The sequence below is a fragment of the Uranotaenia lowii genome, chromosome 1 (genome assembly GCF_029784155.1).
Source record: "Uranotaenia lowii strain MFRU-FL chromosome 1, ASM2978415v1, whole genome shotgun sequence".
In the NCBI taxonomy this organism is placed as follows: Eukaryota; Metazoa; Arthropoda; class Insecta; order Diptera; family Culicidae; genus Uranotaenia; species Uranotaenia lowii.
In genome coordinates this window covers 61,043,386-61,067,576 of record NC_073691.1, presented here as the reverse complement: position 1 = coordinate 61,067,576, position 24,191 = coordinate 61,043,386, and the positions used below count along the sequence as shown (strand labels likewise).

General features: G+C 29.5%; 2 protein-coding genes across 5 annotated transcripts in view; one reads left to right on the top strand and one right to left on the bottom strand.

Annotated features, from left to right (window-relative positions):
• Positions 1 to 24,191, bottom strand: part of LOC129749690 (dopamine receptor 2-like) — a 660,001-nt gene that overhangs the window by 28,752 nt on the left and 607,058 nt on the right. The window lies entirely within an intron of this gene.
• The window catches only part of LOC129749659 (kinesin-like protein Klp10A), a 148,684-nt gene continuing 137,930 nt past the window's right edge, over positions 13,438 to 24,191 (top strand). The window contains exons 1-2 of one of the 4 annotated variants that reach the window (XM_055744707.1): positions 13,438 to 13,828; positions 15,035 to 15,327. In XM_055744707.1, coding sequence (XP_055600682.1) covers positions 15,279 to 15,327 — 49 coding nt within the window. In that variant the 5' untranslated portion in view covers positions 13,438 to 13,828; positions 15,035 to 15,278. Of the gene's footprint in view, positions 13,873 to 14,241; positions 14,387 to 15,013; positions 15,328 to 24,191 lie in introns of those variants that run through there. The other 3 variants (XM_055744700.1, XM_055744715.1, XM_055744721.1) reach the window with 3 other exon arrangements.

Sequence of the window (24,191 nt, the reverse complement as noted above, 5' to 3'; positions counted from 1 at the left end):
GAATCTGTTTATAATTCAGGTACTCCCACCTATCTACGGTTGTTCAGTATAATCCCACGAACATTTCTGATATAGTGGCTTGGGGAGTAAAATCCGATTTTTGAACAAAATTTTTTCAACAAGAAAATATTTTTATTCTTAATTTTTTTTTTCAAAAAATCATTTTTTTTATTGCAAACCCTATAACTCGAATCTGTTTATAATTCAGGTACTCCCACCTATCTACGGTTGTTCAGTATAATCCCACGAACATTTCTGATATAGTGGCTTGGGGAGTAAAATCCGATTTTTGAACAAAATTTTTTCAACAAGAAAATATTTTTATTCTTATTTTTTTTTTTCAAAAAATCATTTTTTTTATTGCAAACCCTATAACTCGAATCTGTTTATAATTCAGGTACTCCCACCTATCTACGGTTGTTCAGTATAATCCCACGAACATTTCTGATATAGTGGCTTGGGGAGTAAAATCCGATTTTTGAACAAAATTTTTTCAACAAGAAAATATTTTTATTCTTATTTTTTTTTTTCAAAAAATCATTTTTTTTTATTGCAAACCCTATAACTCGAATCTGTTTATAATTCAGGTACTCCCACCTATCTACGGTTGTTCAGTATAATCCCACGAACATTTCTGATATAGTGGCTTGGGGAGTAAAATCCGATTTTTGAACAAAATTTTTTCAACAAGAAAATATTTTTATTCTTATTTTTTTTTTTTCAAAAAATCATTTTTTTTTATTGCAAACCCTATAACTCGAATCTGTTTATAATTCAGGTACTCCCACCTATCTACGGTTGTTCAGTATAATCCCACGAACATTTCTGATATAGTGGCTTGGGGAGTAAAATCCGATTTTTGAACAAAATTTTTTCAACAAGAAAATATTTTTATTCTTATTTTTTTTTTTTCAAAAAATCATTTTTTTTTATTGCAAACCCTATAACTCGAATCTGTTTATAATTCAGGTACTCCCACCTATCTACGGTTGTTCAGTATAATCCCACGAACATTTCTGATATAGTGGCTTGGGGAGTAAAATCCGATTTTTGAACAAAATTTTTTCAACAAGAAAATATTTTTATTCTTATTTTTTTTTTTTCAAAAAATCATTTTTTTTATTGCAAACCCTATAACTCGAATCTGTTTATAATTCAGGTACTCCCACCTATCTACGGTTGTTCAGTATAATCCCACGAACATTTCTGATATAGTGGCTTGGGGAGTAAAATCCGATTTTTGAACAAAATTTTTTCAACAAGAAAATATTTTTATTCTTATTTTTTTTTTTTTCAAAAAATCATTTTTTTTATTGCAAACCCTATAACTCGAATCTGTTTATAATTCAGGTACTCCCACCTATCTACGGTTGTTCAGTATAATCCCACGAACATTTCTGATATAGTGGCTTGGGGAGTAAAATCCGATTTTTGAACAAAATTTTTTCAACAAGAAAATATTTTTATTCTTATTTTTTTTTTTCAAAAAATCATTTTTTTTATTGCAAACCCTATAACTCGAATCTGTTTATAATTCAGGTACTCCCACCTATCTACGGTTGTTCAGTATAATCCCACGAACATTTCTGATATAGTGGCTTGGGGAGTAAAATCCGATTTTTGAACAAAATTTTTTCAACAAGAAAATATTTTTATTCTTATTTTTTTTTTTTCAAAAAATCATTTTTTTATTGCAAACCCTATAACTCGAATCTGTTTATAATTCAGGTACTCCCACCTATCTACGGTTGTTCAGTATAATCCCACGAACATTTCTGATATAGTGGCTTGGGGAGTAAAATCCGATTTTTGAACAAAATTTTTTCAACAAGAAAATATTTTTATTCTTAATTTTTTTTTTCAAAAAATCATTTTTTTTATTGCAAACCCTATAACTCGAATCTGTTTATAATTCAGGTACTCCCACCTATCTACGGTTGTTCAGTATAATCCCACGAACATTTCTGATATAGTGGCTTGGGGAGTAAAATCCGATTTTTGAACAAAATTTTTTCAACAAGAAAATATTTTTATTCTTATTTTTTTTTTTCAAAAAATCATTTTTTTTATTGCAAACCCTATAACTCGAATCTGTTTATAATTCAGGTACTCCCACCTATCTACGGTTGTTCAGTATAATCCCACGAACATTTCTGATATAGTGGCTTGGGGAGTAAAATCCGATTTTTGAACAAAATTTTTTCAACAAGAAAATATTTTTATTCTTATTTTTTTTTTTTCAAAAAATCATTTTTTTTATTGCAAACCCTATAACTCGAATCTGTTTATAATTCAGGTACTCCCACCTATCTACGGTTGTTCAGTATAATCCCACGAACATTTCTGATATAGTGGCTTGGGGAGTAAAATCCGATTTTTGAACAAAATTTTTTCAACAAGAAAATATTTTTATTCTTATTTTTTTTTTTTCAAAAAATCATTTTTTTTATTGCAAACCCTATAACTCGAATCTGTTTATAATTCAGGTACTCCCACCTATCTACGGTTGTTCAGTATAATCCCACGAACATTTCTGATATAGTGGCTTGGGGAGTAAAATCCGATTTTTGAACAAAATTTTTTCAACAAGAAAATATTTTTATTCTTATTTTTTTTTTTCAAAAAATCATTTTTTTTATTGCAAACCCTATAACTCGAATCTGTTTATAATTCAGGTACTCCCACCTATCTACGGTTGTTCAGTATAATCCCACGAACATTTCTGATATAGTGGCTTGGGGAGTAAAATCCGATTTTTGAACAAAATTTTTTCAACAAGAAAATATTTTTATTCTTATTTTTTTTTTTCAAAAAATCATTTTTTTTATTGCAAACCCTATAACTCGAATCTGTTTATAATTCAGGTACTCCCACCTATCTACGGTTGTTCAGTATAATCCCACGAACATTTCTGATATAGTGGCTTGGGGAGTAAAATCCGATTTTTGAACAAAATTTTTTCAACAAGAAAATATTTTTATTCTTATTTTTTTTTTTTCAAAAAATCATTTTTTTTATTGCAAACCCTATAACTCGAATCTGTTTATAATTCAGGTACTCCCACCTATCTACGGTTGTTCAGTATAATCCCACGAACATTTCTGATATAGTGGCTTGGGGAGTAAAATCCGATTTTTGAACAAAATTTTTTTCAACAAGAAAATATTTTTATTCTTATTTTTTTTTTTTCAAAAAATCATTTTTTTTATTGCAAACCCTATAACTCGAATCTGTTTATAATTCAGGTACTCCCACCTATCTACGGTTGTTCAGTATAATCCCACGAACATTTCTGATATAGTGGCTTGGGGAGTAAAATCCGATTTTTGAACAAAATTTTTTCAACAAGAAAATATTTTTATTCTTATTTTTTTTTTTTTCAAAAATCATTTTTTTTATTGCAAACCCTATAACTCGAATCTGTTTATAATTCAGGTACTCCCACCTATCTACGGTTGTTCAGTATAATCCCACGAACATTTCTGATATAGTGGCTTGGGGAGTAAAATCCGATTTTTGAACAAAATTTTTTCAACAAGAAAATATTTTTATTCTTATTTTTTTTTTTTCAAAAAAATCATTTTTTTTATTGCAAACCCTATAACTCGAATCTGTTTATAATTCAGGTACTCCCACCTATCTACGGTTGTTCAGTATAATCCCACGAACATTTCTGATATAGTGGCTTGGGGAGTAAAATCCGATTTTTGAACAAAATTTTTTCAACAAGAAAATATTTTTATTCTTATTTTTTTTTTTTCAAAAAATCATTTTTTTTATTGCAAACCCTATAACTCGAATCTGTTTATAATTCAGGTACTCCCCACCTATCTACGGTTGTTCAGTATAATCCCACGAACATTTCTGATATAGTGGCTTGGGGAGTAAAATCCGATTTTTGAACAAAATTTTTTCAACAAGAAAATATTTTTATTCTTATTTTTTTTTTTTCAAAAAATCATTTTTTTTATTGCAAACCCTATAACTCGAATCTGTTTATAATTCAGGTACTCCCACCTATCTACGGTTGTTCAGTATAATCCCACGAACATTTCTGATATAGTGGCTTGGGGAGTAAAATCCGATTTTTTGAACAAAATTTTTTCAACAAGAAAATATTTTTATTCTTATTTTTTTTTTTCAAAAAATCATTTTTTTTATTGCAAACCCTATAACTCGAATCTGTTTATAATTCAGGTACTCCCACCTATCTACGGTTGTTCAGTATAATCCCACGAACATTTCTGATATAGTGGCTTGGGGAGTAAAATCCGATTTTTGAACAAAATTTTTTCAACAAGAAAATATTTTTATTCTTAATTTTTTTTTTCAAAAAATCATTTTTTTATTGCAAACCCTATAACTCGAATCTGTTTATAATTCAGGTACTCCCACCTATCTACGGTTGTTCAGTATAATCCCACGAACATTTCTGATATAGTGGCTTGGGGAGTAAAATCCGATTTTTGAACAAAATTTTTTCAACAAGAAAATATTTTTATTCTTATTTTTTTTTTTTCAAAAAATCATTTTTTTTTATTGCAAACCCTATAACTCGAATCTGTTTATAATTCAGGTACTCCCACCTATCTACGGTTGTTCAGTATAATCCCACGAACATTTCTGATATAGTGGCTTGGGGAGTAAAATCCGATTTTTGAACAAAATTTTTTCAACAAGAAAATATTTTTATTCTTATTTTTTTTTTTTCAAAAAATCATTTTTTTTATTGCAAACCCTATAACTCGAATCTGTTTATAATTCAGGTACTCCCACCTATCTACGGTTGTTCAGTATAATCCCACGAACATTTCTGATATAGTGGCTTGGGGAGTAAAATCCGATTTTTGAACAAAATTTTTTCAACAAGAAAATATTTTTATTCTTATTTTTTTTTTTTTCAAAAAATCATTTTTTTTTATTGCAAACCCTATAACTCGAATCTGTTTATAATTCAGGTACTCCCACCTATCTACGGTTGTTCAGTATAATCCCACGAACATTTCTGATATAGTGGCTTGGGGAGTAAAATCCGATTTTTGAACAAAATTTTTTCAACAAGAAAATATTTTTATTCTTATTTTTTTTTTTTTCAAAAAATCATTTTTTTTTATTGCAAACCCTATAACTCGAATCTGTTTATAATTCAGGTACTCCCACCTATCTACGGTTGTTCAGTATAATCCCACGAACATTTCTGATATAGTGGCTTGGGGAGTAAAATCCGATTTTTGAACAAAATTTTTTCAACAAGAAAATATTTTTATTCTTAATTTTTTTTTTCAAAAAATCATTTTTTTTATTGCAAACCCTATAACTCGAATCTGTTTATAATTCAGGTACTCCCACCTATCTACGGTTGTTCAGTATAATCCCACGAACATTTCTGATATAGTGGCTTGGGGAGTAAAATCCGATTTTTGAACAAAATTTTTTCAACAAGAAAATATTTTTATTCTTATTTTTTTTTTTCAAAAAATCATTTTTTTTTATTGCAAACCCTATAACTCGAATCTGTTTATAATTCAGGTACTCCCACCTATCTACGGTTGTTCAGTATAATCCCACGAACATTTCTGATATAGTGGCTTGGGGAGTAAAATCCGATTTTTGAACAAAATTTTTTCAACAAGAAAATATTTTTATTCTTATTTTTTTTTTTTCAAAAAATCATTTTTTTTATTGCAAACCCTATAACTCGAATCTGTTTATAATTCAGGTACTCCCACCTATCTACGGTTGTTCAGTATAATCCCACGAACATTTCTGATATAGTGGCTTGGGGAGTAAAATCCGATTTTTGAACAAAATTTTTTCAACAAGAAAATATTTTTATTCTTATTTTTTTTTTTTCAAAAAATCATTTTTTTTTATTGCAAACCCTATAACTCGAATCTGTTTATAATTCAGGTACTCCCACCTATCTACGGTTGTTCAGTATAATCCCACGAACATTTCTGATATAGTGGCTTGGGGAGTAAAATCCGATTTTTGAACAAAATTTTTTCAACAAGAAAATATTTTTATTCTTATTTTTTTTTTTTCAAAAAATCATTTTTTTTTATTGCAAACCCTATAACTCGAATCTGTTTATAATTCAGGTACTCCCACCTATCTACGGTTGTTCAGTATAATCCCACGAACATTTCTGATATAGTGGCTTGGGGAGTAAAATCCGATTTTTGAACAAAATTTTTTCAACAAGAAAATATTTTTATTCTTATTTTTTTTTTTTCAAAAAATCATTTTTTTTATTGCAAACCCTATAACTCGAATCTGTTTATAATTCAGGTACTCCCACCTATCTACGGTTGTTCAGTATAATCCCACGAACATTTCTGATATAGTGGCTTGGGGAGTAAAATCCGATTTTTGAACAAAATTTTTTCAACAAGAAAATATTTTTATTCTTATTTTTTTTTTTTCAAAAAATCATTTTTTTTATTGCAAACCCTATAACTCGAATCTGTTTATAATTCAGGTACTCCCACCTATCTACGGTTGTTCAGTATAATCCCACGAACATTTCTGATATAGTGGCTTGGGGAGTAAAATCCGATTTTTGAACAAAATTTTTTCAACAAGAAAATATTTTTATTCTTATTTTTTTTTTTTCAAAAAATCATTTTTTTTATTGCAAACCCTATAACTCGAATCTGTTTATAATTCAGGTACTCCCACCTATCTACGGTTGTTCAGTATAATCCCACGAACATTTCTGATATAGTGGCTTGGGGAGTAAAATCCGATTTTTGAACAAAATTTTTTCAACAAGAAAATATTTTTATTCTTAATTTTTTTTTCAAAAAATCATTTTTTTATTGCAAACCCTATAACTCGAATCTGTTTATAATTCAGGTACTCCCACCTATCTACGGTTGTTCAGTATAATCCCACGAACATTTCTGATATAGTGGCTTGGGGAGTAAAATCCGATTTTTGAACAAAATTTTTTCAACAAGAAAATATTTTTATTCTTAATTTTTTTTTCAAAAAATCATTTTTTTATTGCAAACCCTATAACTCGAATCTGTTTATAATTCAGGTACTCCCACCTATCTACGGTTGTTCAGTATAATCCCACGAACATTTCTGATATAGTGGCTTGGGGAGTAAAATCCGATTTTTGAACAAAATTTTTTCAACAAGAAAATATTTTTATTCTTATTTTTTTTTTTTCAAAAAATCATTTTTTTTTATTGCAAACCCTATAACTCGAATCTGTTTATAATTCAGGTACTCCCACCTATCTACGGTTGTTCAGTATAATCCCACGAACATTTCTGATATAGTGGCTTGGGGAGTAAAATCCGATTTTTGAACAAAATTTTTTCAACAAGAAAATATTTTTATTCTTATTTTTTTTTTTTCAAAAAATCATTTTTTTTATTGCAAACCCTATAACTCGAATCTGTTTATAATTCAGGTACTCCCACCTATCTACGGTTGTTCAGTATAATCCCACGAACATTTCTGATATAGTGGCTTGGGGAGTAAAATCCGATTTTTGAACAAAATTTTTTCAACAAGAAAATATTTTTATTCTTATTTTTTTTTTTTTCAAAAAATCATTTTTTTTTATTGCAAACCCTATAACTCGAATCTGTTTATAATTCAGGTACTCCCACCTATCTACGGTTGTTCAGTATAATCCCACGAACATTTCTGATATAGTGGCTTGGGGAGTAAAATCCGATTTTTGAACAAAATTTTTTCAACAAGAAAATATTTTTATTCTTTTTTGCTCCCACCTATCTACGGATGTAATGGATATTCATCGATAAATGATTGATGCTCTGCTATTGAGTCGCGCACAGCATTTATTCCTAATTTAAAAGTATTAAAATAATAGTTCAAAGTAATTTTTCTATCTCCATAATGTTTATAGCTAGCTAAATATTTGCTGCTTTAATTATAACAAAGCTTTTCTCCGTTTAACATAGATGGCGCTGTGCTGATGAAATGGTTTCAAAATCGGTTGAAATGTTTCGTTCCTAACTGGAAACCGTTTCGTTCCTAACTTGATACAAGCAAAACTGATTGGAAAATCCGAAATCCAGCATCGGCGGCGGCTGGACGAACGAGAATCGATCAACAGCTTTTGAAAAGTCGATCAAACAGCGTCGCGGCGGTCGCGGCGAGGCGACTGCACTGAAACAAATTATCAGTTAGTAATCGTTCGTTATGATATATAATCAAAATAAACAGAGCAAACAAATCGTGATGGATTAAAAACCAAAACCATTGTGGAAAATCATTTATTGATCAATGGAAATCTATATATCCTTTAGAAAAAAAACATAATATTCAGTTATTGTTCTTCGAAAAGCAAAACGAATTTAAAATTTGGTTACATTTAGGCGGTTGCAGCACATATTTATATTCGATTCCAGTTACGTCTTGTGTAGATTTGATTAATTTACTGCCCGCTTTTGTTTTGGTCTGGTGGTTATAAAGCATATTATCATGGTAATATCACACATAACACATAAAAACTAAACTTTAACATACTAATTTATAATTCGGAAAATTCAATGATAAAAAAATTTAAAAAGGCTAAAATAACAAAAAAACGACTGGCTAAAAGGAAATTAAACAAAAACGACAAAGTTTACCAAAAAGACCAAAATAAAAGAAAACACAAAAATGAAGAAAATACAATAAAAACATAATGAAAAAATTTCTAAAATTAGTTGTAAATATCCAAAAATTCTAAAAATGACAAAAATTACACAGATGGAAAAAATACTAAATCAACCAAAGAGGAGAAAAAAATTGATAAAAATGATCAAAATGCCAAAAAATAAACACAAAAAAAATATAGATATAATATATTATATTTATAAAAATTACATAACTTAATAAAAATAGATAACAAAAATTTCAAAAAAAAAACAGATATTCATAAAAACATTAAAAAAATGTAAACAGGCAAAAAATACAATAAAAACATCATGATAGAAACCTTCAAAAATGAAAAAAATTCAAAAATAACAAAAGTTCTAATATAATTCTAATTTAATGATTAATGGCATTTCGGTGAAGTATACATTCTAACAGGAAGAATTTCAAATGAAAGTAATGAAAATTATAGACGGATAGATTAGATTAGGAAGCATGAAAGGTGTTGAAAATGAGCCAAGAGCGTGATTTGAGAAAACTTCTTGCCGCACAAGACCATTTGTCCCACATCGTATTATTGTCTAGAAGAAGCAAAGTCGATAGGCTGACTTTGCATTGATCTATACAATGATACATGGATGGATCGAAGCACGTGTTTTTCGTACGATCGGACATAATAATCTGTTAACACAAATAACAAAAGTTAATAAATCACCAAAATGACAAAGATTTGTTATGATGACAAAGACGAATAAAAAAACTACCAAAAATATATAATAAAAAAAGACACATTCGACAATAAACAAAAATGACAGAAATGTAATAATCATTACCCAAATTAAAAAATGGCAATAAATACGAGATAAAAAAAATTAAAATACTTTCAAAAAATAACAAAAATGTCGAATATGCCAAATATTCAAAAACACATAATATAATAAAATTTTCACAAATGAAGAAAAAAACCTAATGAAACAAAGAAAAAATCAAGTAGACAAAATTAACAATAATTACAAAGAAAAAACCAAAATAACAAAAAAAATAAAAAATTACAAAAATAACAAAAAACAAAAAAAAATACAAAAATTACAACAATTAAAAAGTAACAAAAATATCAAAAAAACAAAAATCTCAACAATTACAAAAATTACAAAAATTACAAAAATTACAAAAATTACAAAAATTACAAAAATAACAAAACTTACAAAAATATCAAAATTTACAAAAATTTCAAAAATTACAACAATAACAAAAATTACAAAAATTACAAAAATTACAAAAATTACAAAAATTACAAAAATTACAAAAATTACAAAAATTACAAAAATTACAAAAATTACAAAAATTACAAAAATTACAAAAATTACAAAAATTACAAAAATTACAAAAATTACAAAAATTACAAAAATTACAAAAATTACAAAAATTACAAAAATTACAAAAATTACAAAAATTACAAAAATTACAAAAATTACAAAAATTACAAAAATTACAAAAATTACAAGAATTACAAAAATTACAAAAATTACAAAAATTACAAAAATTACAAAAATTACAAAAATTACAAAAATTACAAAAATTACAAAAATTACAAATATTACAAAAATTACAAAAATTACAAAAATTACAAAAATAACAAACATTACAAAAAAAGCAAAAATCACAAAAGTTACAAAAATTACAAAAATAACAAAAATTACAAAAAATACAAAAAGTACAAAAATTACAAAAATCACAAAAATTACAAAAATAACAAAAATAACAAAAATTACAAAAATCACAAAAATTACAAAAATAACAAAAATTCATAAAGTTTCCAAAATTACAAAAATTACAAAAATTACAAAAATTACAAAAATTACAAAAATTACAAAAATTACAAAAACTACAAAAGTTACAAAAATTACAAAAATTACAAAAATTACAAAAATTACAAAAAATACAAAAATTACAAAAATTACAAAAATTACAAAAATTACAAAAATTACAAAAATTACAAAAATTACAAAAATCACAAAAATTACAAAAATTACAAAAATTACAAAAATTACAAAAATTACAAAAATTACAAAAATTACAAAAATTAAAAAAATTACAAAAATTACAAAAATTACAAAAATTACAAAAATTACAAAAATTACAAAATTTACAAAAATTACAAAATTCACAAAAATTACAAAAATTACAAAAATTACAAAAATTACAAAAATTACAAAAATTACAAAAATTACAAAAATTACAAAAATTACAAAAATTACAAAAATTACAAAAATTACAAAAATTACAAAAATTACAAAATTTACAAAAATTACAAAAATTACAAAAATTACAAAAATTACAAAAATTACAAAAATTACAAAAATTACAAAAATTACAAAAATTAGAAAAATTACAAAAATTAGAAAAATTACAAAAATTACAAAAATTACAAAAATTACAAAAATTACAAAAATTACAAAAATTACAAAAATTACAAAAATTACAAAAATTACAAAAATTACAAAAATTACAAAAATTACAAAAATTACAAAAATTACAAAAATTACAAAAATTACAAAAATAACAAAAATTACAAAAATTACAAAAATTACAAAAATTACAAAAATTACAAAAATTACAAAAATTACAAAAATTACAAAAATTACAAAAATTACAAAAATTACAAAAATTACAAAAATTACAAAAATTACAAAAATTACAAAAATTACAAAAATTACAAAAATTACAAAAATTACAAAAATCACAAAAATTACAAAAATTACAAAAATTACAAAATAAGCAAAAATCACAAAAGTTACAAAAATTACAAAAAATACAAAAACTTCAAAAATTACAAATATTACAAAAATTACAAAAATGACAATAATTACAAAAAAAGCGAAAATCACAAAAGTTACAAAAATTACAAAATTTACAAAAACTACAAAAATTACAAAAATTACAAAAATTACAAAAATTACAAAAATTACAAAAATTACAAAAATTACAAAAATTACAAAATTTACAAAAATTACAAAAATTACAAAAATTACAAAAATTACAAAAATTACATAAATTACAAAAATTACAAAAATTACAAAAATTACAAAAATTACAAAAATTACAAAAATTACAAAAATTACAAAAATTACAAAAATTACAAAAATTACAAAAATTACAAAAATTACAAAAATTAGAAAAATTACAAAAATTACAAAAATTACAAAAATTACAAAAATTACAAAAATTACAAAAATTACAAAAATTACAAAAATTACAAAAATTACAAAAATTACAAAAATTACAAAAATTACAAAAATTACAAAAATTACAAAAATTACAAAAATTACAAAAATTACAAAAAATACAAAAATTACAAAAATTACAAAAATTACAAAAATTACAAAATTACAAAAATTACAAAAATTACAAAAATTACAAAAATTACAAAAATTACAAAAATTACAAAAATTACAAAAATTACAAAAATTACAAAAATTACAAAAATTACAAAAATTACAAAAATTACAAAAATTACAAAAATTACAAAAATTACAAAAATTACAAAAATTACAAAAATTACAAAAATTACAAAAATTACAAAAATTACAAAAATTACAAAAATTACAAAAATTAAAAATTACAAAAATTACAAAAATTACAAAAATTACAAAAATTACAAAAATTACAAAAATTACAAAAATTACAAAAATTGCAAAAATTACAAAAATTACAAAAATTACAAAAATTACAAAAATTACAAAAATTACAAAAATTACAAAAATTACAAAAATTACAAAAATTACAAAAATTACAAAAATTACAAAAATTACAAAAATTACAAAAATTACAAAAACTACAAAAATTACAAAAATTACAAAAATTACAAATATTACAAAAATTACAAAAATTACAAAAATTACAAAAAAAGCAAAAATCACAAAAGTTACAAAAATTACAAAAATTACAAAAAATACAAAAATTACAAAAATTACAAAATATACAAAAAGTACAAAAATTACAAAAATTACAAAAGTTACAAAAATTACAAAAATTACAAAAATTACGAAAATTACAAAAATCATAAAAATTACAAAAATTACAAAAATTACTAAAGTTACAAAATTACCAAAGCTACCAAAATTACAAAAATTTACATGAACTACAAAAATTACAAAAGTTACAAAAATTTACATGAACTACAAAAATTACAAAAATTACATAAATTACAAAAAACACGCAATTGTTAAAGGGTCTTTAATAAATATTAATAATAATAATAACAAAAAACACAAAAATTACAAAAATAACAGAAATCACAAAAATCACAAAAATTTCAAAAATACAACAAATACAAAAATTACACAAATTTCAAAATTTTGAAAATTTACAAAAATTACAGAAACAGCAAAAATAAAATTACAAAAATTCCAATTATAACAAAATTTAGAAATACGATTCTCCTGAATGTTTTATTTTTACTAAAATCAATGAAATTTTTCCTATTCTTTCGGCATTTTCTATTGAAATAAAAATCGTATTCACTGCTTGAGAATGTAGCGAATTTTAAATATATGAAAAAGTCATATTATTTCGAATTTACTCCAAATATACTTAAAATCATTTAGTATCATTTAAAAAAATCTCTCCGATTTGATGGAAATTTTTTCTCAGTGTATAAACAACTTATGGTTTTGTATCGATTTTTGTCGACGAAATTCAAAAGTTTGATCGACAACAACCGGGCGGCAAACGGAACAATCTGTCAAATTCTGTTGCGCATGTAGTTGTGCAATCGGCCCGTCCGGCGGCCGTAAACGCAACCTCTTTTTGAATTTCCGTGCATCTGTGTGCTTGCTGGTTCGGTTTGCTTTCTGTTCAGAAGAAAAAAGATTGGTGTCTCTTCTTGTTGGCGACGACTGTGGCTGCCGATTTTTCGCTGCTCCAGTCTGTATTCAAAGATCGTGTAATATTTTAACTCGAATATCGTCGGAACGCCTCGCTGTTTTTTCGTGTTTCGTACATCTGGTGCTGGATCATCCAACTGTGGCTTTGCAAACGGGAGACTTGACTCGCGAGTTCCCCCATTCCGGTTGTTCGTTGACTGATTTTCTCGATAGTTTAGTATTCTTTCATCGCCCCCCGAGTGGCCCGAAAATCCGGAACGGAAACACGCACCGCGGCCCCGTGTTGGATTTCCTTTTGTTGCTTCGATGTCGGGTTTGTCGTGAGTTTTTTCTATTTTATTTTTTCATCGTTCGATTCGGAAAGGTAAGTGGACCATCATCCCTCCTGGTACCGGAAGTAGGTTGCTGGCTGGAAGATTTTCGGAACCAGCAACAAAAAACCCCTCCTCACCCGGGGGGAGAAAGAAAACCGTATGCTGCTGCTGGAAAGTGTTCCATGCGATCCGAAAAAAGAAGGCCATTATGTTGCCACCAGCAAGCAGCTGAACGGAGAAACAAAAGTGGTGTAGTTTTGTGTCGTGTGGAGGCAAAGAAAAAAGAAAGAGTAGACGATTTTCCTTCTATCGGAATCTAGTTGTCCGTGGTCTAACTTTCCTTTTGCTGAAGATCGATTAATTGGCCGAAATCATGTTCCGAGTCATGATAGCGAATCGAAGCAACCCGATAGCATCATAATAGTTTTGAATTTACATTATTTTTATGGCGATTTTTTTTATCTTAACTAGTTTTCTCATATAAATTATCCAAATCTATTCAAGTTCAGAATATTCCTGTGCTGCCAAATGGTGCCTCGAATGCAAGCCACTAATTTTCCTAGCGTATGATTCGTTTTTATTTTTCTGGATAAGTTTTCGGCCAGCCGGACATTCCCAAAAGGATACGCCAAACTCCAGATGGAGTTCCGTCTGTTCCGATACCTCAGTAGAAGAAAAGATTTCTAGTGTGTGTGATTTTCCCATGTTTTTTTTCTTCCGTCAATTCTCTACCTTTCATTTTTGTACTACGACGACGGGTTCCCCTATTAAAATTTCCGAGCCATCGAGTGTGTGTCTCTCTTGTCTTGTGCGAAACGAAGAAAATAGAAGCAGTTCCAGCCATTGCATTTTAAGTGCAATGTAAAATGCTTTGGCCAGTATTCTCCTTGTGCCCCTATTAGGAGAGAAATAGTGACGTATCTACGTGGGGAGAAAATCAAAAATTGGAATGATCTTTCTTTAACGAATTTTTTTAAAATTGTGTAAAAAAAGGCTCACAATCATCCAACAATCCAGAAGCAATAGGCAATGTGTTTCGCAAAAGCTAAGAGGGGAAAACAAAAAGATTTAAGAAAGAATTAAAATCATAAGAGAGGGCCACCGTAATCCAAGAGCACAGAAATAGTGCGAAGTGCTGCCAGTGGAATGGTTTTGCTCCCACAGAAATCTGATAAAAGAAATTGAATCCAGTTCTTTCCATTTCTTCAACAGTGTCAGCTCCGGTAATCTGGAAGGCACAAGTTTCCCAAATTGAAGAAGCTGCTAATAGTTGTTCAAAAGTGTGACTCTATTTGTAACGTAACAGTTTTTGTGTTAGTGAAAAAGGCGCTACAAGAAAAACGGAGCGATTCGAGATTCGCAACAGCACCCTGCTGCTAAACCGGTAACATCCGAACCCTGAAGAGTTCGAAGAGTTCTGCAACAGCAAGCAATAGCTTAGCAACAAACAGCAAACATGGATCTGTTCGAGAAAGGAAGCATAGTCAACATCAAACGGAGTGATGGTGAGTTTGTTGGTTTTATTTTTTTTTTTATCTATTTTGAACAATTGGAAACACTTCTGGCAACATCTTTGTGGCAGGTGGACAAAATTTGGGTTATAGGGGCCGTTCAAATATTAAATAACACAATTTTTGATCATTTTCAACCCCCCCTCCACTATACGTAACACATTCTTATCCTATTTTCTATCCAAAATCCACAAACCGTAACAAGCTGTTTTACCCTCCCCCCTCCCCCTAAACGCGTTACGTTATATTAGAATGATCCCTTTTCATCGTCTAACAGCCAGTTCAGAAATACCGGAAATACCCTAGAGATTGGCCAAACTCACCTGACGAAACTTAACATATTTTCCAGGATATTTATAGGATTTATATCAATTAATGTAATAACCCAGGTGAAAAATAGTATGATTTGGAAATTTTCAAAACTAACAGATAAAACTACCTAGCGACTGTAATAAAACTTGAGTAGGCCTAGTTGAAATAAATAAAAGGAGGATTGCGTACTTTGAAGAATTGATCTTCTCCATATTAACAGCTTTTCAAAACTCCAAAAATTTCGTTCAAAATGGCTAGAAGTCCTCTTGAAGCTTTCCTCCCGATCTCGATCTCCGGCAGAAATCCTTTGGGAACCCGCCTTCCTAGCCTCAAAATCCAGAGGCACCTTCTGGCTGACCTGAAGCATCCCGTTGCCTCTTCGCTGGCGATCCTTGGCTCTGATGGTCCTTTTCGTATGTTCCGGCTAGCGGTATCTGCACTGGCTGCCTCCTCTGAGCTAGCAGATGGCGCACTTGCTATCTCAAGGCTGAAACTTGAGAGTACCTGCTTTACCATTGGCTCCTTCCAGACAGTACTGGGCCCATTTAACCTGTTGAAAACGCAAGTTTCAGTGTTGGAATAGATTTGTTTTCGGGTATTGACTTTTTTTCGCCAGCAATCTACCACTTCGTTGTTTGATTGTTTAATTTGGGATTTTAAGCCTCTTGGGTTTATTCATACCTTGTCTACCACTTCTTTTTTCCGGAATATTAAGCCAAATGGGTTTATTCATTCTAATGTCAACCACTTCTTTGGTCAATCGTTCTTCGAATCACTTAATCACTCGCGACACGGTGGAATTTGCGATTCCCAACGTTTTAGCGATGGAAAGATGCGAGAGATCCTCGTTCTCATGATAAATGCGCAAGATTTCATCACGCCCAAGCTGTTCTTTCGATTCCATTTCCGCGAATTTTGATCACAGGACAACTTGCAGGATGTAAACAATGCACTATGAACTAAATCCACCCAAATTTTCTTTGTATTCTACCCAACGTTTGAAAAGTTAGAGCAATTTCATAGTGTGGTAATTTCATCGTGGACACCCTTAAGATTTATCTTTTTTGGATTTATCTTTTTTTCCCGGAGAATTGTACCTTTTTTCCAACCTCGATTCAGATAAATTTACCTCGCTGTGAGGTGAGTTTCACCTCGATGAGGTAGGAGTTACCTTTTTGGCTTCACGAGCGTTCACCTTGCTATCTCGGTAAATTTTACCTTTTTATTATTTTCCGCGTAAGTTACATGAAAGTTTTTCTGCAACTAATTGGCGATGGGCGCGCTCGCAACCCCGGTATAAAATTTCTCAGGTGTTAAACAAAGAAAGCAATAGTTTTCACTCCAATTTCACTCCGATTAGCTGTCATTCTTATGGAAATGTGTGTGAGAGTCAAGAGCAGGCTTTATTCTTTTTTGCAGGCCCAAGCCCAAACAAACACAGTGAGCGCGAAGTGAACTGTGAAGCGAAATGTTCATTCAACGGATGAATTTTGCAAGCACGTTTTAGAAGGCCGGCCACAGTGCACGCGAATTGCGAAGCGGTTCAATACAGAAAAAATCTTCGGTGTTTTGCTGAATTAATGACACGTGAAAACATTTTTGCAAATTAGCTTGCAGAGTAAGGTCGAATTCACAGTGAGCGCGGTGCGAAGTGCGAAGCGAATTTCCAATTCGCGCGAAAAACCGCTTCTCATTGAAACACGTTGAAAAAAACATCGACCGGCCACAGTGCAAGCGAATTTTCGTGCGAAGACCCGGCTGGATCGCGCGAATTCATCCTGTTCATCCGGACATGTGTGTGTGTGTTCCTTCCAACGACCCCCTGAGCTGGCAGGTATGTTATGCAAAAGAGTGAATTTTAATCATTCTGATTAAAATAGTTCAATTGCGGGTGCTGGTGGTGTTAGCTCTATTGAAATTTAAGAAACCCATTTCAGAATGACAGAGACCTAGCTGCACATTCCGAGGTTACTTTCCTTGTCAATAAGCCCCGCCTGATCATAGCCGCATGACCAAATGGGTCATGTAATTATGATTAGACTTTCCAACTTTTATTGTTGACATATTCGAGTAGTAACCACATATAATTGCTCAATTATATAAAATTAGTACCCTAATATATCCAATAAAAGATGGACGTGTATTTAGTTTATGATTTAATTCATATATGAGATTTATTATATCGTATGTGTTGAATAAAAAAAAATAGAAAGACAATTTTTTAAAACAAAAATGAATATGCTACATAGCGGAGCTGGAATGGGAATATCGTTAATATACGTACAACATTTTTTGAGAATATTGATTAATTAATTGTATACATAATAATTGAGGCGCTCAGGATCAAAAGGTGTCAGTGCCCTAATGATAGTTCCGAGAACACGTTCTTCAAGTTTGTCGAGGTGCTCTATTTTTCCCATTCATTTTTCAAAATTCTATCAATATTGATTCAATCAAAAAGCCGTTATAAAAAAATTAAGATGTTTAAAAAAATATTAAGATCTTTAGGTATTAAGAATCGATTGATATATTAAATTTAAAATTAATGGTTTCGGCATTTGCATCTCTCCGGTCCTGAGGACCTCAATTAAAATAACTACATAATACTACCGTCAATACTACTAAACAACGGTTAAAAACCAAGGTTAAATATTAACATAAATTTAATGAGTATAATTAGGAATACATTTAAGAAGAGGGAACTGGAAGCATAATTACAAAATAATGAGGAACAACTAGTCAAAATGTTAGATTATAAAATGTCAAAAGAGTTCTTAAAATTATGTTCAAAACTAGAGTACCTATTATGAAGATAACATGGGATAATATGAGAGACGACATACAGCTGAAATAAAATGTTTAATGTGAAAGACATTCAAAGCGTTGACTATTAATAGATCCTCTGAATTTTCATGTTGCTCTCTTATATCCTTGAAAATTGGAGGAAAAAAAAATTGTATGTTGACGGATGTTGATTAAATAAAATAAAAAAAAATAAAAAGGAAAGATTAAAAGCCTGAAAAATATAATATGTATCATGAAAAAATGGTGTGATAATGCCCTCAATTCCATAAACGATGAGCTGTAAGAAATTAAAACTTATTGAAGTTCTTTTAATTGCTATCCGACGTGGATTTATCCAATTATGTACTACAAATTTAACTGTTTATTTGCTACCCATCAGCAATGACCTGGAAAAATAGTTATTTAGTTAAGTTTAAAAACAAAAACAAAACTTTAATCTAGTGCTATCAAGTTTTTACATACTCTTGTCTTAAGTTCAATGAAAAAAGCGATGCAGTACTTTAAATCAATGTTTGTAATCGAACTTGTAATATGAGTTCAATAAAATGCAAAAAAACTGATTAATGATGATTGGTTCGATTAAATAAAATTGATAATTGATATAAAATCCTACATCGTTTAGTTGCCAGTTAATCTTATAATAATCATTTACTCAACCCTGTTACTTCAATAATGAATTTAATAATTTGCTGTTTATATTACCGTTATAAACTCTGAAGGTATGGGTGTGTTTGCAATAACTGTCATTTTAAATGAAGACTTTTCTTGTATGTTGACTTGTACACAAGATTGTGTGGAATAAACATATCGAAAGATTTCATATGCTGAAACATTTCGCGCCTTCCAGTCTAATGTCATGCTGCAGTATTTAATATGCGAAAGGGAATTTTCTATCTCTTTCTTCCAGGATGAATTATTGCATTACATTGCGCTCATTGAAGACCGGCACTAGTAGGTGCGTCAGGGTTGCCCAAACATTGTGTTGAGAAGTATCAATAAAATTGTTGTGGTTATGTTGCGGTACCAATTTATATTTTTTTTTTTGATCAACGGTAAAAAGCTAATATTTTAAAAACAATTTTGCATTACCATTTACTATTAATTTTCAGTATGTTGCATCGAGCTAGCTTAATATGTTCAATTTAAAAAAAAAATGAACTTTCAAGGTTTTTCGCTATTGAAGATTAAATTTAAAGTAATAATCAATACAAAACTAAACAAAAGCGAAATTTGGAATATAAAAATAATATACTTTGAATAAAAATAGATTTTTTTTTGAATAATCATTTTGGGTTTGAGAACTGCTGTGCTCTATGTAGAAGAATGAAAGTATAAGCAAGGATGGAAGAAATGGTATAGACGGACGAGATGCACTTGATGTTGACGTGAAACATCATCTATATTTTAAAAAATGTGAACCAGTTGACTTTTCCACAAAAATTAAAACATGAAATATATTTTTAACTTGTCGCAAAATAAAGAAAATAAATAGAAGATAAAAAGAAGAAATAGGGTGAGGTACTTATCTTCGGGTTGAATTCTTTGTTTGACGGGACGTATTTTCAATCCATCCTTCACACACTCGTGAAAACTTTTTCAGACATGGGATAGGTCTTTCGTATGAGCAAGACGGAATAACACGGATAGTTTTCGTTTTCCGGCGTATGTAATGTAAAAGATAGAGAGAAACAACAACACTCGCGTCGGCAACTGGTGTTATTTTTACGTGGAACAAATGTAATAAATTTTTTTTTTCATCATAATTTAAAGCACCGGCAAGATTTTTCAAGTGAAATTGAACACTCATTCAGCAAAGCACTACGAACTACACAACACAGTTTGATTCAACGCGAAAACACACTTATAAATCCTCGGAAAAATGCCGATTAAACGCGACCCGAAAAAAAACGCGTGCATGGCCAACCTTCATCCTGTTCATCCGGACATACACTGAAAATATTTTCTCGGATATTTTTTATCGTAAAATGATTTATCAAAAAAATCTTTTTCAAAAGTTTATTTATTTAATTATCATTGCCGTTTCTGTGTTGGTAATGAAAAATGCGCGGTTTTTAAGCGCGGCTTTTCGAAAAAAAAACGCGGTTTCATTCTTTTTCAATTGAAACAAATTATAACTGGCAGTAAACGACCGGTGGCATGAAAGCCCCACAATATGTGTATAGGGTGAAGAGGCTGAACGGATAGAAGTTGGAATTTGTTATCCGACGCCATTTTGAAATCCAATATGGCCCCTTCCACTCAACTTTAAAATGCTGGAAGTGACTGAAAAGCACACGAAACTCCCACAATATGGGTATTGAATTAAAGTACTCAATAAGTAGAAGTCGAATTTGGCTGTCCGACGCCATTTTGAAATAAAAGATGGCGGTTCCCGCTTAATTCAAAATGCAATAAAGAACTGAAAATCGTATGGTCCATCCACAATATAAGAAATGAGTGAAAGGGATAAAAAATTTGATGAAAAATTACTGACAAAAATTTAACAAAATTTAAAAAAGCATGAAATGAATAAACAAAAATATGACAAGTGTTATAAAACTAAAGTAATATTGACAAAAATATAACAAAACTGTGGGAAAATATGAATAACTATTACTAAAATTAAAAAATATGACAAAAAAAATAAAGACAAATGACAAAACTTTGAATAAAACACGACAAATGTGGTAAAATAATTATGCCAAAAATATGACAAATTTAAAAAAAATAGACAAAATATGAGGAAAAATTCACAGAAAAGCAGCAAAACTATGACAAATGAGAAAAATAATGTATGGCAAAATTATAATCAAAATTTGACAATATGACCTGACAGAACTAATATAAGGACCAATATTTGTCAACAAATTTACAAAAATGACAAAATAATAACAACAAATTTACAATAAAATCTCAAAAATCTGACAAAAAATAAACACAAAATTAAAAAAAAATGACATAATGTTGAATATGTTAAAAAACCATCCTAAGCAAATGTCCGTGAGTTCAAATACAAGAGTAATCATCGAATGCAGTTGTACTGGGTAAGACTTTCAGCACTGACCACACTGACTTGACTCTTAGAACAAAAATTCAACCATTTTCTGTCTAATTTTTTGTTGTCAGATTTTGCAGGTTCGCAATACCGACGGCAGGTGGCGAACCTGAAAAATTTGACAAAAAATGCCCTGTAGGAAAAATGGTCCTGTTCAGCCCGATTTTATCGTAGAAATTGCGTGTTTTATTTTTAAAGTTGGGTGGCATTTCCTAACTGGGGTAGCATTTCTTCAAATCGATCCATGCGCACTCTGGAATCGACATTGCGTACTGTTGGAAAAATGATTTTTTTTTTGTTTTTTTTTCTGGAAAACTTATCCAGAAAACGAAATCGAGTGTCCTGTCAGTATGGTCAGTGCTTTCAGTATGAAGAGAAGATGTTAAATCGATTAAAATCGAACGAAAAAAGACAAAACTCACAATCAAATGAACAAAAAATCTGACAGAACTATGACAAAAATACGACAAATGAAAACATGACAAAATTATTACAAAAATTAAAATAAAATGACAAAAATCTTACAGTACTATAACAACCTTTGTCAACTGTTTGTCATAATTTTGTTTTCTTATCGTTGTTTTGTTAAATTTTTATCATATTTTTTCATAGCTTTGTTACATATATGTTTATTACATTTGTAAGATTTTTTTCATAGTATCGCCAGATTTATGTAATTTTATTGCAAAATTTTGTCATATTTGTAAATTTTGATTAGTTATAATATTTTTCATATTGTTATTTCAATTTTCATATTTTCCATAATGTTGTCAAGTATTTGTTAAAGTTCTTATTTCGAATTTTGGAATTATTGTTAATTTTTTGTTATTATTTAGTCAACTTTATTAATTTTTGTCAGATTTTTTGAAAATTTGGTCAAGGCTTTGCCATTTTGATGTCAAATTTATCATAGATTTGGTATATTTTTATCATATTGTAATATTTGTGTCACCTTTGTCATATTTCTATCAAAGTTTTGTCAGCGTTTCGTAATATTTGTTGTTATTATATTGTAATTTTTTTTTTCATTATTTTGTTATATTTTTGTCATAGTTTTGGTAGATTTTTTTTCTTGCGATTTTAAGTCATTTAAAATATTTAAAAGTTGAGCGAAAGCTGCCGTATTGGATTTTGAAATGGCGTTTCATAGCGTCAGACTGCAAATTTCGACTTTTTCTAATTAATTCTTCTCACCTAATATCCACATTATGCTTGTTTTATGCGATTTTCAGTCATGTAAAGCATGTTGGTGTTAGGCTGAAGCCGTCATACAGGATTTGGGTGTCAAAAATCTATTCTCCGACGTACTCATAAAGTCCAGGCAATTCATGACCTTGAGATTCCTTTTCATAATCCCCGCGGTCCTAGAACGCGCAAGGTTTTTCCGAGTTAACGTGGTTTTTCGGAATTAACGCGGATTTTTTTTTTTGGCGCGGTACGTATCCCTCGCTCACAGTTTTGATTCTGCAAATTAATTTGCAAAGATTTTTTCACAAGTGATTAATTTTTGCAAAACAGAAGGTTTTTTTTCAGTGTTGAACCGCTTCGCAATTCGCGTACACTGTGGCCGGCCTTCAAAAATGAACTTGCGAAATTCATCCGGTGAATGAATATTTCGCTTCGCAGTTCGCTTCGCGCTCACTGTGTTCGTACCCTAAAACATGTGAGCGGATGCGTACCGCGCAACAAAAAAAATCCGGTTTTATTCCGAAAAACCGCCTTAGTTCCGGAATTTTTGACGTTATTTTGAAATCAAAGATGGCGGCTTTCGCGTAACTTCAAAATGCATCAAATGACTGAAAATTGCATGTACACTAGACTCAATGTGGTGGAAAGAGAGGTGAAAAGAAAGAAACGTTGCAAAAGTAGAAGTAAAGTTTATTCTTCGTAAACATAGTTACCATGACAGAAGTGACGTCAATACCGACCATTTTCGCGACGCATTTTGCCTAGGATAAATGAAGTTCCCTGACAACGACGCGTCGCGACGCATGGCTTGTTTATGTTTATTTTTCTTTTTTCTCCGACGTGCAATAGTGTGCGTTCCTTTGCGCCACCTTAGTAAAAGTGTACCTCATTGCACTAGACTGCCTCAAATTTGTATGGGAAATTTAAAACCTGTGAAATGTCATACGCTGCAGGCTCAAATTGATCCTGGGCCAAGTACAAGATCTCATGCCAAATTTGGGCCAGATCGGACCACGGTAAGGGGTCGCTCACAGTTTGTATGGGATTTTGAGACATTTTGTTCAAGAGGAACATAAAAAACCAGTTTTTCGTCAATAACTTTTGTCTCCTTCGACCGATTTCTTTCAAAAACGGGTTTTCTTAAATTCTAAATTATGACAAATATTTCATCCGAAGGTTTCATTTCAATTAAAGTTAAGATTAAAAAGTTATTTAGCTTCAAAAATTGGCTAACTTTTTTAAGGGTGATATTCATCACTGTTTTAATGAGGCGACTAAATGTCCGACCAGAACACTCAATGTGAAATACATGCCGTTTCGTCAAATAATGACCGATTTTAACCATTGATGTTGCGCTCGATTGCAATTTTTGATGTTTTTCTAATATTTGAGTTTGGATGATATTCACTTGATTGTTCGGAAAGAAATAAGGGCGGAAAAAAGCTTGACAATTTAAAAGAAAAATTGCATAACAACAGGGGCTTTTTCTTAGTACTCA